This window comes from Echinops telfairi, unplaced genomic scaffold (genome assembly GCF_000313985.2).
Source record: "Echinops telfairi isolate 266 unplaced genomic scaffold, ASM31398v2 ScPeMD7_7424;HRSCAF=8462, whole genome shotgun sequence".
NCBI lineage: Eukaryota > Metazoa > Chordata > Mammalia > Afrosoricida > Tenrecidae > Echinops > Echinops telfairi.
Window position 1 is genome coordinate 14208216 of NW_022111324.1, and position 16076 is coordinate 14224291.

General features: G+C 38.2%; 1 protein-coding gene across 1 annotated transcript in view; it reads left to right on the forward strand.

The window, feature by feature from the left end:
• KLHL20 (kelch like family member 20) overlaps positions 1-16076 on the forward strand; it is a 73736-nt gene that overhangs the window by 43129 nt on the left and 14531 nt on the right. The window contains exons 7-8 of the mRNA XM_045297966.1: positions 1480-1663; positions 4474-4619. Coding sequence (XP_045153901.1) covers positions 1480-1663; positions 4474-4619 — 330 coding nt within the window. The remainder of the gene's footprint in view (positions 1-1479; positions 1664-4473; positions 4620-16076) is intronic.

A 16076-nucleotide genomic window follows, 5' to 3' on the forward strand; every position in this document is an offset into this window, starting at 1 on the left:
ATGTTTCATTAGTGCTATACTGTACCCTGGCTGGCTTGTCCCTTTCTTGTGACCCTTCTGTGAGGGTATAGAATGCCTGGTGCATTCAATCAAGTGTAATGTAGCAGAGAGGAAGTACCGAGCCGAATGAAGGTCGAACATGATAGTGGGACAGGGGGAAAGTAAAAGGAAACAGGAAAGAACGAGGAGGCAAAAGACATTTATAGAGGTGTATAAAAGTACGCATGAAAAAAAAAAATGAAAAAAAACAGTATGCATGTACAGATGTAAATATATTAATATAATACAATAGGGATATAGGTAGTTTTCCTTACATTAGGTAGTAATCTATACTGAAGGCTACAATCCTTGATTTTCCTCAGCAAGTACTTCAGGTCCTCCTCACTTTAAGCAAATAAAGTTGTCATCTGCATATCTCTGGTTGTTAATAATCCTTCCTCCCATCCTGATGCCACATTCTTCAGAAAATCCAGTTTCTCTGATGATTTGCTCAGCATACAGATTGAGCAAGTGTGGTGAAGAGGCTACAACCCTGATGCACACCTTTCCTGACTTTAAACCATGCAGCATTCCCTTGTTGTCATAGACTCCTCTTGATCCATGTACAAGTTTCCCATGAGCACTATGAAGTGTTCTCAAATTTCCATTCTTCTCAAGGATATCCATAGTTTATTATAGTCCACACTGTAGTCAAATGCCTGCCAGTGGTCTGTCACTTGTTGTGCTGTGGTGGCTTGAGTGTTGCTGTTATGCTGGAATTTATGTCACTCATTGAAAATGCCAGCAGGGACAGCCAAAGTGAACAGGTTTCAGAGGGGCTTCCCAGACTGAAAACACACAGCCACCAAAGACTTGGCTGTCCACTTTGGAGGAAGATGCTGCTGAAAACCATAATCATAGTTTTGAAAAATTGTCAGATAGGAAGATCATGAGTAGATGAGTCACAATCCATCACCTAAAGGTTCTTCTGAGATTTAGTTCCTCTTTTGGCTTTTGGTAACAAAGTACATTTATGCAGTGTTTTGTACTTTCAGAAAAGCTACACATTTTCAAGGAAACTATGGTAGGACAAAATTTAACAGGATTTCCCCAAGATCATAGAGCTTGAGAAAAGAGAAACAAATCCATAGTTTTCTGATTATCTGCTTCCATAAAGAAAGCAGCCAAGGAAATCCTTGGCAGCAGTTTCTTTCTGTCACATGGTTTTCTATAAGTCCACGTCAACGTGATGACATCAGTTAAATACCACGTTACCTTCGGATCTTCTTCGAGTTGGTGCTCTTTTCTTACTCTATAAAATGAAGATTATAGTAGCTTACTTACTTGAAGAGTTTAAAATCTGTTAAGATTTACAGAATGTTAAACTCATAACTTGCTTCTAAGAGACATCTGCAAAATCTAACACAATGAACACAAGCTTAGAACACAATGTGGTCTTTAGGACAAGCATTCTCTTGACAGCTTTTATTATTTCTCCAGTTGGTGGTTGGTGCAGTGGGGATGCCATTTCCAGTGTGGAACGATACGATCCACAGACTAACGAATGGCGAATGGTGGCTTCCATGAGCAAGAGGCGGTGTGGAGTTGGGGTCAGTGTTCTTGATGACCTGTTATATGCTGTAGGAGGCCATGATGGATCCTCTTATCTTAATAGTGTTGAAAGGTAAGTAAGGAATTCACTTTTTTTTTCCTATTTTAGTTTTCATTTGGGATGTTGATTAGGACACATGTGACTGTTGCTGCTTTAGTGTTTTGTCTATGACACAAGTTAGCAGCCTAGACTAGTTAGCATGACAGAAGCCTTTTCTCATCTGATCACCACTAGTTTTCCAGTTTTTTTCCCATGGCACACTACTGTTCTCTAAACTTGCTACTGCAGGCCCACTAGAAGTACTTGGAATTACTTAGATACACCATCCTCTCATGACTCTTATCCTGCACACTTGCATGCTGTTTGTGTTTCCCTGTGGAATGTCAATACCTTTTGTATTCTCACTTATCCTTCAAAGGTCAAATGTAACTTTGTACATAAAACCTCTGACCATACAAATGAGACACTTCCTTAGTCTTCTCGTCTTTCCCAAGTATTTTTAGCATACTGTACATCACATTGTTGAAATGTCTTTTTCCGTAGAACCTATCATGCTGCTTGGGACATTGGAATACTCCGATAGCTGAGTTTTTAGTAACTTCTTGCTTCCTGCTCTCCTTTGTTCAGCTATGTGGGCTCTGACATGGTGATTCTTGGTATTTCCCAAACAGATCTATGAAACCATTTAGCATATCAAATCCTAGAGAGAGGTTTAACTTTTGTAACTGAAAGAAACACAGGAAACATTCCATCAATGTTTAAACACATACACTTAAAAAGTATTGATAGGTGAATTATGAAATAATAATAGATAGGACAGAATCTTTACAACTTAAGAACAATTAAACTATTATAATTAAGTGTGGAGATGCAACCTAGGTGATATGCAGAGATAAAGTTTATAAGAATTTGAATATGTGCACTCATTTAAAATTAAATGTAAAATAAATGACTCATGCTTTAAAATAATAAAATTTTGCACAAAAGAAAGTAATACATGCTATTTTAAGGGTGAACTTTGAGAACATATTGAGTAAAATAAATCAGACAAAGGACAAATACTATATGATTCCATGTATATTAACTGTCTGACATAGGAAATGTGTAGAAACAAAAGTTTATTAGAGACTGTGGGGCTAGAATAAAGGGTAAGAAGGAATTATTGCTTAAAAGGTATTGCTTAAAAGGTTTGTGCTGATAAAAAAGTTCTGGAAATGTAAAGCTGTAATTGTCACTCAACATTTTGAATGTATCAAATTAAGACTTAATGAAACTGAAAACAAATCAGAAGTACCGTATATATTCATGTATAAGCCAAGTTTTTTCAGCACATTTTTAATGCAGTTTTTGTGGTAAAATTAGGTGCCTGGGCTGATATTCAGGCTGGCTTATACTCGAGTATATATGGTAATATAGCTCCAAAATGAGCAGCTTCATAATATTTTTATATTAAAAATTAACATACTCTGACCCAGCAATCCTACTTTTCATCTATTTGCATAAGGAAAATGCAAAGATAATCACTTTTTTAAAAAAACAGATAATTGTTATATACCTTAATGCATCAGGCCTGTGTGATCATGAGGTGTCGATGAGATCAGGTATCAGTCATCAAAGACTTAGAACAAAAAATTATATCAATGTGAATGAGGGAGAGGGTGGAGTTGAGACCCAAAACCCATGGACAATTGGATGTCCCCTTACAGAACGGTCACAAGGAAGAGACGAGCCAATCAGGGTGCAGTATAGCACAGACAAAACATACAACTTTCCTCTAGTTCTTTAATGCTTCCTCCCCACCATGTTTATGCCCCCAATTCTACCTTACTATCTGGCTAGACCAGAGCATGTACACTAGTAGACAGAAAAGAGCTCAAAACAGGGAATTCAGGACAGATAAACCCCTTAGGACTAATAATGAGAGTAGTGCTACCAGGAGGATAAGAAGAAGGTGGGGATGAGAAGGGGGAACTGATCACAATGATTGACATATAACCTCCTCCCAAGAGAACAAATAACAGAAAAGTGGGTGAAGAGAGACAGCAGTCGTTGTAAGACATGAAAAAAATAATAATTTATAAATTATCAAGGGTTTATACGGGGGAAAATGAGCTCATACCAAGGGCTCAAATAGGAAGAAAATGTTTTGAAAATGGTGATGGAAACATGTAGAAATGTGCTTGACATAATAGATGTATGTATGGATTGTGAATAAAAGCTGTAAGGGCCCCTAATAAAGAATTTTTAAAAATACATAAGGAAATTGTTACATAATATATAGCTTGCATAATATAATTAAATATTTCATGAGAGCACTTCAAAAGTTCATAGAGAAATTCCATTATCTTTTTTTTTAATAATTCCATTATCTTTGAATTATATTTTTCCATAGAAATTTTGAAGCTATCTTATATAGTAATTCAGAGAAACCATCTGGAACTATGTTAGCATGAATAGATCTCAGAAATATATTGAAGGAAATTTTTGGAATAATGCCTACAATTGTATTATTTTGTAAAGAAAAAATATATAATACATATGAGTATAGTATATACCTATTTTAAAAGTATTTTCTGAGAAAGTCTGAAAAGATATGTACTGAATCAAAATGGGAAGAGGTTACAATTAGGGTAGAATGTAAAGGGGGCCTTTACTTTTATCTATAATATTGTTTTATTTAAAGAAAATATATGTATATGTAACTTGCTTAAGTAGAGGCCAAAAAAAAGATACATAAATAAACCTTCTTATGCCTTAGTTATAATCAATCAGTAGTTAAAGGAAATAATTTATATCATAGAAATGTTTTTGTACTTAATATTTGAATACAGCCTGGCTTTCTCTGTGTAATACAAACTCTGTTCTTCATGTGTCCCTTGCAGATATGACCCCAAAACCAACCAGTGGAGCAGCGATGTGGCCCCAACAAGCACCTGCAGGACCAGTGTGGGTGTGGCAGTGCTCGGAGGCTTTCTCTATGCAGTGGGTGGCCAGGATGGTGTATCTTGCCTCAACATTGTTGAGAGGTGATTATCTTAAAGTCTTTTTCATTCCCCCCCACCTTTTATTTTAAACAATATAGAGTGCTCTTTAAAAGAAACAATTATAGTTGAATTGGGGGACACGAGAATATTCACTGTTTCCTATTGAATTTAAGGGAATAAATTCTAAGTTGATCGGGAAGTATAATAAAATGATGCAAGATATAATTCAGTTTTTAAATCATGTGTAATACTAATTGCTCCTATCATTGAAATGTTGGAAACATTTTAAATTGCATTGTATGAAATTCTATATGTGATATTCATTCTGATTCTACCCGGAGTATATTTAATGCAGACTTTACTCAGACCATCTTTAGAGATATTATTAAAATATTAATATTTTGCCTTGTATATATTCTAGAGTTGAAGGTACTTCATAAAAACTATGTCAGTTTCCTTTTATCTCTCAATCAAGCTACCTCCTCTACTTTTAAAACCATGCAGCATACTTAATAGGTTAGCTCTTATCCAAAAAACAGAAAATAACAAGTATTGGCAAGACTGTGAAGAAATCAGAATCTGTGCATGGCTGGTGAAAATGTAAAATTGTGCAGCTTTTTCCAAAAACACTTTTATGGTTCTTCAAAAAGCAAAACCTAGAATTTTTACATGACTCCATTCCTACATATATATACCCCAGTGAACTGAAAGCAAGAGTCAAAGTGATACTACTACACCAATCTTTATTGAGCATTATTTACAATAGCCAAAAGGTGGTAGCAATCCCCAGTGTTTACTAACAAATGAAAAGACAAAGAAACTGATCGTTTATCCATATATTGGAATAGTAGACAGCCGTAAATGAAGTTCTGGCACATGCTACAACATGGATGAACCTTGAACGCATTGTGCTGAGTAAAATAGGCACTAAAGGACAAATACGATAAAATCCCACTTACGTGAACTACCGAAAATAGGCATGGAGACAAAGTATGGAGACAAAGTTTATTAACAGATTCTAGGGACTCAAGGGAGGATGGAAAGTAATTGCTAATGAGGTATTGAGTTTGTTTAGAGCAGCGGTTCTCAACCTGTCGGTCATGACGCCTTTGGGGGTCAAAGAACCCTTTCACAAGGGTCACCTAAGACCATCAAAAAACACATATTTCAGATGGTTGGGGTCACCACAACATGAGGAACTGTATTAAAGACTTGCAGCATTAGGAAAGGTGAGAACCACTGGTTTAGAGTAAAGAAAATCTTTTGGAAATAGTGATGATAGTTGCACAGCATGGGGAATGTAATTAATGTCAGTGACTTATACAGTTAAAATGACAGAATATTTAAAATAGAGTCTTTGTTATCTAAGTAGGCACCTTGGTGGCATAATGGGTTCCATGTTGGGCAGGTAACTCTAAGGCCAACGGTTCGAAATCACCAGCTGTTCTGTGGGAGAAAGATAAGGTTTTCTACTCCTGTAAATCAGTGGTTCTCAACCTTCCTAATGCCACAACCCTTGAATACAGTTCCTTATGTGGTGGTGACCCCCAACCATAAAATTATTTTCGTTGCTACTTCATAACTGGAATTTTGCTACTGTGATGAATCGGGCGACCCCTGTGGAAGGTTGAGAGCCACTGCTGTAGATAGTTACAGTCCTGGACCCTCAGAGAGAGTTCTGCTCCGTCCTGTCATCTTACCATAGAGTCAGATTCACCTGCATGGCAGTGAGTTTTGTGTTATTTAGTGCTGCAATAACAAATACCACAAGTAAGTGGTTTTAATAAACAGAATTATTGCAGAGCAAGGAAGTCCTGAGGGAGTTCCAAAAATAGACTTTGGGGCCAGGGAGTGGCACCCCATCAGACTCAACTGGGAAAACACTTCTAAAGGTCAACAAACTTTGAACTATTTACAGGCTTTTCTTTGTTTTTGTTTTTTGTTGTTGTTTTGTCTTCTGTTGCTTTGTTTTGCTCTGTCTTGTTTTTTGTGTGTATTGTTATCTCTGCAGGTCTATCTAGATAAGATAGGCGGGCTAAACAATCTGGAGGAGAAAACAACGGACAGATGGTGATGGTTCCTGGGGGAGGAGGGGGGAAGTGTTGTTAACAAACACAGGAACAAGGAGACAACAAGTGATCCAAAATCAGTGGCATAGAGGGTGTAAGAGGCCTGGTAGGGATTGATCAAGGACAATGTAAACGAGAGGATTTACTGAAATCCAAATGGAGGCTGAACATGATAATGGGAGAAGAGGAAAGCAGAAGGAAATAGAGGAAAGAACTAGGAGGCAAAGGGCATTACTAGAGATCTAAATATGTAGGCATGTACACATGTAAATATATTTATATATGATGATGGGGAAATAGATCTATGTATATATATTTATAGGTTTAATATTAAGGTAGCAGATGGACATTGGGCCTCCATTCAAGTACTCCCTCAATGCAAGAATACTTTCTTCTATTACACTGGCATTCCATGATGCTCACCTCCACATACAATCGCTGAAGACAAAGCGGGTGCATAAGCAAATGTGGTGAAGAAAGCCGATGGTGGCCAGCTATCAAAAAATACAGCAGGTCTTAAAGACTTGGAGATAAACAAGTGGCCATCTAGCTCAGAAGCAACAAAGCCCACATGGAAGAAGCACACCATCCTGTGTGATCTCAAGGTGTCGATGGGATCAGGTATCAGGCATCAAAGAACAAAAAATCATCATTGTGAAAGAGGGGGAGTACAGAGTGGAGACCCAAAGCCCATCTGTAGGCAACTGGACATCCCTTTACAGAAGGATCACAGGGAGGAGACAAGCCAGTCAGGATGGCAGTATAGCACCAAGGAAACATACAACTTTTCTCTAGTTCTTTAATGCTTCCTCCCCTCAGTATTATGATCCCAATTCTACCTTACAAATCTGGCTAGACCAGAGGATTTACACTGGTACAGATCAGAGCTGGAAACACAGATGATCCCTTCAGGACCAGTGCCAAGAGTGGCGATACCCAGAGGGTGGAGGGAAGGTGGGATACAAAGGGGGAACCAATCACAAGGATCTACATATAAGCCCTTCCCTGGGGGACGGACAACAGAAAAGTGGATGAAGGGAGACATCGGACAGTTTAAGACATGACAAAATAATAATTTATAAATTATCGAGGGTTCATAGTGGGGCGGGGAGCGGAGAGGGAGGGAAAAATGAGCTAATACCAAGGGCTGAAGTAGAAAGCAAATGTTTTGAGAATGGTGAGGGCAACAAATGTATAAATGTGCTTAACACAATAGATGGATGTATGGATTGTGATAAGAGTTGCACAAGCACCCAATAAAATGATTAAAAAATAATAATAAACAGAAGTATTTTCTCACAGTGTAGGAGTTTGAATTCAGGAGACCAGCTCTAGGGGAAGACTCTCTTTGTTGATTCTGACTTCTTCCTACTTGAGCCCTTGGTATCAGCCTCTCATTTTTACCCTCCCTCCCCCATCCTCCTTCCCTCATGAACCCTTGATAATTTATAAAAATTTTTTTTTCATGTCTTACACTGACCAGTGTTTCCCTTCACCCACTTTTCTGTTGTCCGTCCCCCTGGGAGGGGGTTATATGTAAATCATTGTGACGGGTTCCCCCTTTTCCCCCTGACTTTCCCCTTCCCCTCCTGATATTGCTACTCTCAATATTGGTTCTGAGGGGTTTATCTGTCCTGGATTCCCTGTGTACAACACTTCTTTTTAAGCAACACAGTTCAATCTATAATATATTTCACCACAATAATTGAAGGGGGAAAAAAGACAACTCTGCAGAAAGATTCTAGGGAAACAGCAGTAGTGACAGAATTTTGAAAAAACAACTATTCTGAATTAGGTGGGAATTTATATATCAGATCATCGTAACAGTGGTTTTAAAAATCCATTCACATCACGAAATGTTTACAGTTGCATCATTATTCTTTAGTAATATCCCATTGGGTATATGTACCAATAGCTTCCACCAGGAAGGGAAAAAACCTCAGGCAAAACGAGAGAGGGAAGCCCTGAGCTCTAAACATGGCTCACTGCTTGTAGATTTTCCAACATGATTGCAGAAACAAAGGGAACGGAATAATAACCAGAGAAAAGTGACTGTGACCCCTGGTTGGTAGATTGATTAGTTCAAGATATCTCACCCAAATAATGGTTCCCGCTTTATGTTCTCGAATGAGAGATTGAATGTTGAGAAATGAGATAAAGATAGAACTTTAGTGTCCCAATTAAGCCAAGACCAAAGACTGCTTACCTAAGAGTTTCTTAGAGAAAGTAGTTCAGCCAAAAAATGTGAAATATAAGTGGGCTTCAAGAAGTTTGTGGGGAAAAGAGAATTAAAAAATAATGGAATTTTCAAAGGTACCCTGGTGGTATACTGAGTTAAACGTTGGACTGCTAACCATAAGGCCAGTGGATCAAACCCACTGCTTGCTTCTTGAGAGAAAGACGAGGCTGTCTGCTCTTGTAAAGCGTCATGGAAACCCAAGAAACAGCTCAGCTCTGCCATGTAGGGTTGCTCTGAAGTGGAATAGGTTCAGTGGCAATGTTGCTGGGTGGGATTATTTCAGGAACTTTTTGCAGCCTCCTCATACTGTAAAAAAACAGAAAAAAAGTTAATACCTCCAAAATTTCAATACCCAAATGAAAAAATCCCAAGAACAGAAAGGATAACCCATTCAAATGAATATAACAAAGTTAATACATTGCAGTGAATTACTTAATAGGGCTCTTCTAGCCATTGTCTCTGTAGCACCAAATGACCTTTTCCTGAGATACTCGTAGGATTCAGTTGTGAGTGCTTGTTTACAAGATTCATTGTTATTGCCATCCTGTTGGGCATAAAATGAGCTGAAGCAGAAGTGGGGGATCTCATTACTAGGAAAAGCCAAGAGTGGAGTCTCTCCTCTGGACTTTGGGATCCCTTTGCAGTCAAGCTCCTTGATCCAGGTGGATAGCTTTGACATTAGAGGAGTGACCAGAGCAGCTGCAGAATCAGGAGCCAGCGCATAAGAAGAGCAGTAAACGTCCCAGCTAACAGAACAAGATAAAACTGAGTGCTTCAGGGCAGCAGGCTGGCTTGTGGACCAGGGTGCCTCTGGGCACTTTATAAAGGGAGCTGAGATTGCTGAACTGTGAAGCTGGAACTGAGTACCTTGCAATTGAGGCTGACAGCAAAGTGGCATGCCTTTTGTTCATTTATTAGCAGCCCTAAAATAGCTTTGTAACCTGCCCTTACTGGATACCTCTATTGTGAGCATTTTTCACTTGAATTGTAATCTGTTAAAATCTGGTTTTGAAACCCATAATTGTGAGAATCTTCTCTTAAGTTCTGTTTGGCCATTGCAATGAATTGTAGAAACCAGCTGAAAAAGTAGAACGTGCTGCATTTGACAGAGCAAATACAAATTTAAAAAGTTGAATATTACATAACAGCATCAAACATAAAAAGAACTAAGGAAAAAATAGGCAAAGAGCTAAAATAAGAAAAGCAATATTAGACAAAAAGGAGATCTAAAAAAACACTTGGTGTAAGACATGGAAAAAACTATAAATTATCAAGGGTTCATGAGGGTGGGGGTGGAAATGAACTAATAACAAGTGCTCAAGGAGAAAGAAAATACTTTGAAAACGATGATGGCAACAAATGTGCAAATGTGCTTGACAAAATGGATGTATGTATGGATTGTGATGAGTTGTACGAGCCCCCAATAAAAAAAAAAGAAAGCATTGTTGAATTAAAAAATAAGATAGCTCAAATTTTAGATGCTGAAGAGCAACAAGAGCAATGGAGACTTCTCTAGACACATAGGATTCAGGACAGATAAAACCCTGAGGAACAATAGTAGGAGTAGCAATAGCAGGAGGGTAGGGGGATAAGAGAGGAACAGGGGGAGAAAGGGGGAGCCCATCACAAGGTTTGATATATATAGCGCCCCTCTCCAGGACAAATAAAAGAATGTGGGTGAAGGGAGCCAAAACAGACAGTGTAAGACACAAAATAACTATATAATTCAGGAGGGTGGGAGGGTAGGGGGGAGGCAAAAAGAGGAGCTGATAACAAGGACTCAAGTAGAAAGAAAATGTTTTGGAAATGTTAGCGGCAACATATGTAGAAGTGTGCTTAATACCACTGAATGATGGATTTACAAGATTTGTAATACCCACCCAATAAAATGATTTTTTTAAGAAGAAGAATGGAGGCTTAAGAAGGCTAAGCAGTTTAATGAAATTATGGAACAACAATAATAAAACCAGTGTACACATCAGGGAAATTTGGAGAGAAAACTGGGATATTTGAATAGATAATGATAATATTTCTCCAGTCTAATATCTAGGACATGACTCTAGAAATCAAAGAGTTCAAAGAACCCAAAGCAGGATAAAGCCAGAGACCTACAACAAGAAACATCATAGTTAAGCTCTCAAAAATTAAAGATGGAGAGTCCTGAAAACACTGAAAGAGAAGCAAACACATACAGAGAATATCGATCAAGTACCAATTTGTCTTCAAAAACATCAGAGGGACGATGGGTTCGTGAGGGAGGGAGGGCAGGGGGTGGAGGGAGTGGGAAGAAATGGGGAGCTGATACCGGGCTCAAGTGGGAAGAGAATGCTTTGAAAATGATGAAGGTGGCATATGTGCAAATGTGCTTGAAGCATTGGATGAGTATATGGATTGTGATAAGAGATGTAAGAGCCCCCAATAAAAGTATTTAAAACAAAAAACATCAGAGGAAAGAAGACAGTTGAATAATATTTAAAATGCTGAATATTTAAAATACCCAGTGAAACTATCCTTCAAGAAAGGTGGTAAAACTAAATATTCCTACTTAAACAGAAGCTACGAGAATTACTATTTACCATACTGATCCTACCAAAATACTAATGGGAATTCTATAGATAGAAGGAAAAAGACAGCTGAAAGTAATTCAAAGCTATGCGCAAAAAGAAAAGTTCCTAGTAAAGGAGATTCATGGATAAGCATGGGGCTCATAATAAAGTATTCACACTTTATAATGCTATATAATTTGTCCTTCATGTTCTTTAAAATCAATATATAAACTGCAAAGATGAAAGTATGTTACAGGGCAAATTAAATACAAACATAATTAGTGATAAAAAGGAAATAGAAAAATAATGATATGAATTTATTAGGTATGCAATTTCTTTATTATTGAAGCTAAGTTGATATCACCTTACTCTAGAATGTCATAAATTCAAGCTCTTAAATATAATATTCATGGTAACCACTGTGGTAGTTACATAATCTGTTGCCAATTTGAGACTTAAGAGTGAAAGGGTGGAGTTTAGCCTGCCAATAAGGTCACAGCTTGATGACCTCATTTAGAAGGGCTAAGGAAATAAGTAGCTCACTGGGGGCAGGATACAGGCTCACTCCCTGGGAGACATTATAGCTGACAAGACACATGGAACTATGCCAGTGCCCTGAGCTGGAGGAGCCACGTGGAGACCCCTGCCAGCGCTGAGATGCTTATACCACCACTGGATCCACAAGACTTTCCATTCACAAGCCTGTGATCTTCCTGCATTCAGCATCATTGCATGTGTTTTGTGAGCCTGAAGAAGAATTTATACATTGGTATTGGACATATGGGCTAATATCAAACTTATGGACTTGATCTGGAATGGGCTGGGATGTTTTTTTAATATACAATTGCTCTTGTATATAAAGCTCTTTCTTATACACATAGGAGTGTCTATGAATTTGTTTCTCTAGTCAACTTAGACTTAACACAACCACTAAGAAAATATATTTTTAAAAATACACAAAGAAGAGAAGGTAACTGAAAAGCCTCAATACAATAAACCAACAAAACACAAAGGAGTGCTAAAGAACAAAGACAAAAAAATGCTTAAACAAATAACATAGACAGAAAATCTCAACAGATCCTTAACAAGGGAAGGGACTTGAGGTCAAATTCTGTCAGAAGAGATAAAGATGAGTTTTTTTTTAATACAATGATACAATGGCCAATTAAGAAGATTTCACAAACACAAATACATATATGTATGCACCCAACTTCAAGGCACCTCAATATATAAAGAAAGAAGGAGGCGATAAATTGGAGCTAATGGTGATGGAAAATCACACTGATCATAGGTAGGGTTGCCTTGCTGATTACTATAATTACTATCAATGAGTTGCATACTTTTAAAAAACTGAGTATGCATAAGTTTTGTGATAGATATATTTACAACCGTTTGTGTGGGTTGTTTTGTTTTTTAAGTAGCGGGTTAGGCTGCTTATGTATAACCAAACATCTCATGAGATTTGTTCCCTTGGTTTGGAGATTTTATGACGTAGTTTCATGTGACATCTCATGTAATTGGCCTGATAGCATATTTAGTGCTTCTTTTATACCTCCTAGTTCATTGCATAATGACTGCAGTTTTTAAACCTTGGAAGTGTCTATCCATGTGCGACAATTTGACTTTACCCAGAACAACAGGGGAAGGAGATCCTGGAAGAGAAGGAGGATTTGGAATCTGTGGCTAATTGCCTCTGAACAGCTGCCTCCTTTACGAGGAGACTGGAAGAACTAGATGGTAGCCTGGATGGATTTCGATCCAAGATTCCATCCAATACTCTTAATCAAAAGAGGGAAACTGCAGAAGAGTCACCTTTTTATGGATTCTACTTAAAGGCTTGACTTCAAACAAGCAACCATCTAAGTGAAACGTAAGTCTACATGGAAGAAGTACACCAACCTGTGTTATAAATAATGTAATCCAAATCTGAAGGAGGGAATGGCATCAGAAATTAAATTGTGAACACCTGGTTTGCAGAAGGCTATGGATGACAGTGGGAGTCCAAAATTCATTTACAGGGTCCACACATTAATTAAGCCTCCTGTGAATTCCTTTTGACCGTAGTTGAGGAATGTGAATTACCTTGTTATTAGAGCAATTTAAAGTTGATTGTGGCAGATACAATTGTTAAAAATGTAATATCATTTAATCACTGTTATGTCCCATTTAAAAGTTGTTTCACTTAAAAAAATGTGAGGAGGAAATATGGGGGGGGGGGGAGACACCCTTCCCCCCCCCCCCAAAAAAAATCTCTGGTGGGAGGAGCTTTCATGGTATGCGTTTTTACCCGCTAGGCAAACATCCAGCAACTCTCTCTGAGTTAATGCACCAATGGCTTCATCTGGGAAGGTTCTCTCTGGTCACATGAATTTTTTCATAAAAGCAGTTTTGCTCAAACCTCGTTTTTTTGTAATGGCCAATTTAAGCGAATAGCATGTGGCTGTGAAAATTTGTCTCCTGCTCAGGAAAAGTGCCACAGAAATTATTGAGATGTTGAACAAAGCTTATAAGGACAGCACTATAGGAAAAACTCAAGTGTATGAGGTTTCCTTGTTTCAAAAAAGGAGACATGTCCCTAGATGACAAACCTCGTTCTGGACGTCCATCAACTTCCAAACAGATAAAAATGTTGACAAAATCCATGCACTTGTGCCCGAAGACCTATGGCGGACTGTTGAGAAGATGGAGACGTTATGTGGACTATCTTGGAACTTGGTTCCACGAATTTTAATGGAACATTTGGGCATGAGAAGGGTCACTGCGAAATTTGTGTCCCTGGTTCTGACTGACCAGCAAAAAAGTGCTGACTGGAAACATACCGTTTGTTGAAAGAACAGCTGCAGAGCAACCCACGCTTTTTTCTCAAGGTCACTACTGGTCAAGAGATAGGGAGCTATCCTTAAGACCCCCCAAAGCAAACATCAATCAAACCAATGAAAGACGCCATCATCACCTGCCCAAAAAAGGCTCAAGTGAAATCAAAATCAGGATGATGCTCATTTGTTTTTTGGTGTGAGGGGGATAGTGCATTTGTAGTTTGTCCCACCAGGTCAGACTGTTAACCTAGCTTCCTGTTTAGAGGTTCTGAACAGATTGCGTAAGTGTGTGACAAAGAAGGCCTGATTTGTGGCAGATGGAGGACTGGTTTTGCCACCACAATGCACCTGCTCACGTAGCCATCTTAGTGCGCCAGTTTTGGCAAAAAACAGCATGCTTATTCATGAATGAAGTGGGACATGAAAGGACAGGGATTTGACAACATAGAAGAGGTGAAGAAAAAAACAAGGGAGGTGCTGTCAGCCATCCAAACAGATGAGTTTGAAAAATGTTTCCGAGAATGGAATCTCAGATTTGACAGATATATTAAGTATAATAGAGAGTGCTTTGATGATACTTTCTATGATGATAAGGTGGTTTTGTAAAAAAATGTATATGCATAACTTTGAAAAAACTTCCGTTTTGGGGGTTACCCCCTCGTATATATGAATTAAGCCTCCAGTGGCTCTCCTTTGACCACAGACCAAGGGTGTGAATCGCCGTGCTCTCATACAGAGTGCTTTGGGAAGTGGTTTGTTGCAGATGCAGTTAGGTTGAAATTTAACACCTATATAACATTTGATCTCCCTTTTGACCCATTTTAAATTTGTTCTGATTTTTAATATTTTCTTTATTTAAAAGAAATTTTTTCCCCTACTTTCTTTTCAATTGAGGCTTTTCTCTGTTTTACTTTGTTGTTATTGTTAGAGGGTTTTATTGTCTATCTTTTGATTTCTGGGGTTTTTTTTTAACTTATAAGTTCTTTATACTATATATATATATTTAGGTTGTAATCTTTTTTAAAAATCATTTTATTGGGGACTCATACAGCTCTTATCACAATCCATACATCCATCCATTGTGTCAAGCACATTTTTACATTTGTTGCCCTCATCATTCTCAAAATATTTGCTTTCCACTTAAACTCTTGGTATCAGCTCCTCATTTTTCCCCCTCCCTTCCCGCGCCCCTTCCCTCATGAACCCTTGATAATTTATAAATTATTGTTATTTTGTCACGTCTTACACAGTCCGCCTCCCTTCACCCATTTTTCTGTTGTCTCTCCCCCAGAGAGCAGGTTATATGTAGATCCTTATAATCAGTTCCATCTTTCTACCCCATCTTCCTTCCACCCTCCGGTATCGCCACTCTTGGCACTGGTCCTGAAGGGATCATCTGTCCTGGATTCCCTGTGTTTCCGGTTCCTATCTGTACCCATGTACATGTTCTGGTCTAGCTGAATATGGAAGGTAGAATTGGGATTGTGATAGTGGGGAATTAGAATTAAGAATTAGAGGAAAGTTGTATGTTTCATTGTTGTTACACCACACGCTGACTGGCTCCTCTCCTCCCCGTGACCCTTATGTAAGGGGGTGTTCCGTTACCTACAGATGGGCTTTGTTTGGGTCTCTACTCTGCACTTCCCCCTCATTTACAATGATAAATGTATTCTGTTTATGAAATCCATGGGGAGCTAATAACAATGAGTAAGAGATAAAAGAAAATGTTCTAAAATTGATGGTGGTAATAATTGTACAACTCTTCTTTTTTTTTTTAATCAATTTATTGGGGCTCATACAATTCATCACAATACATAGATCAATTGTGTAA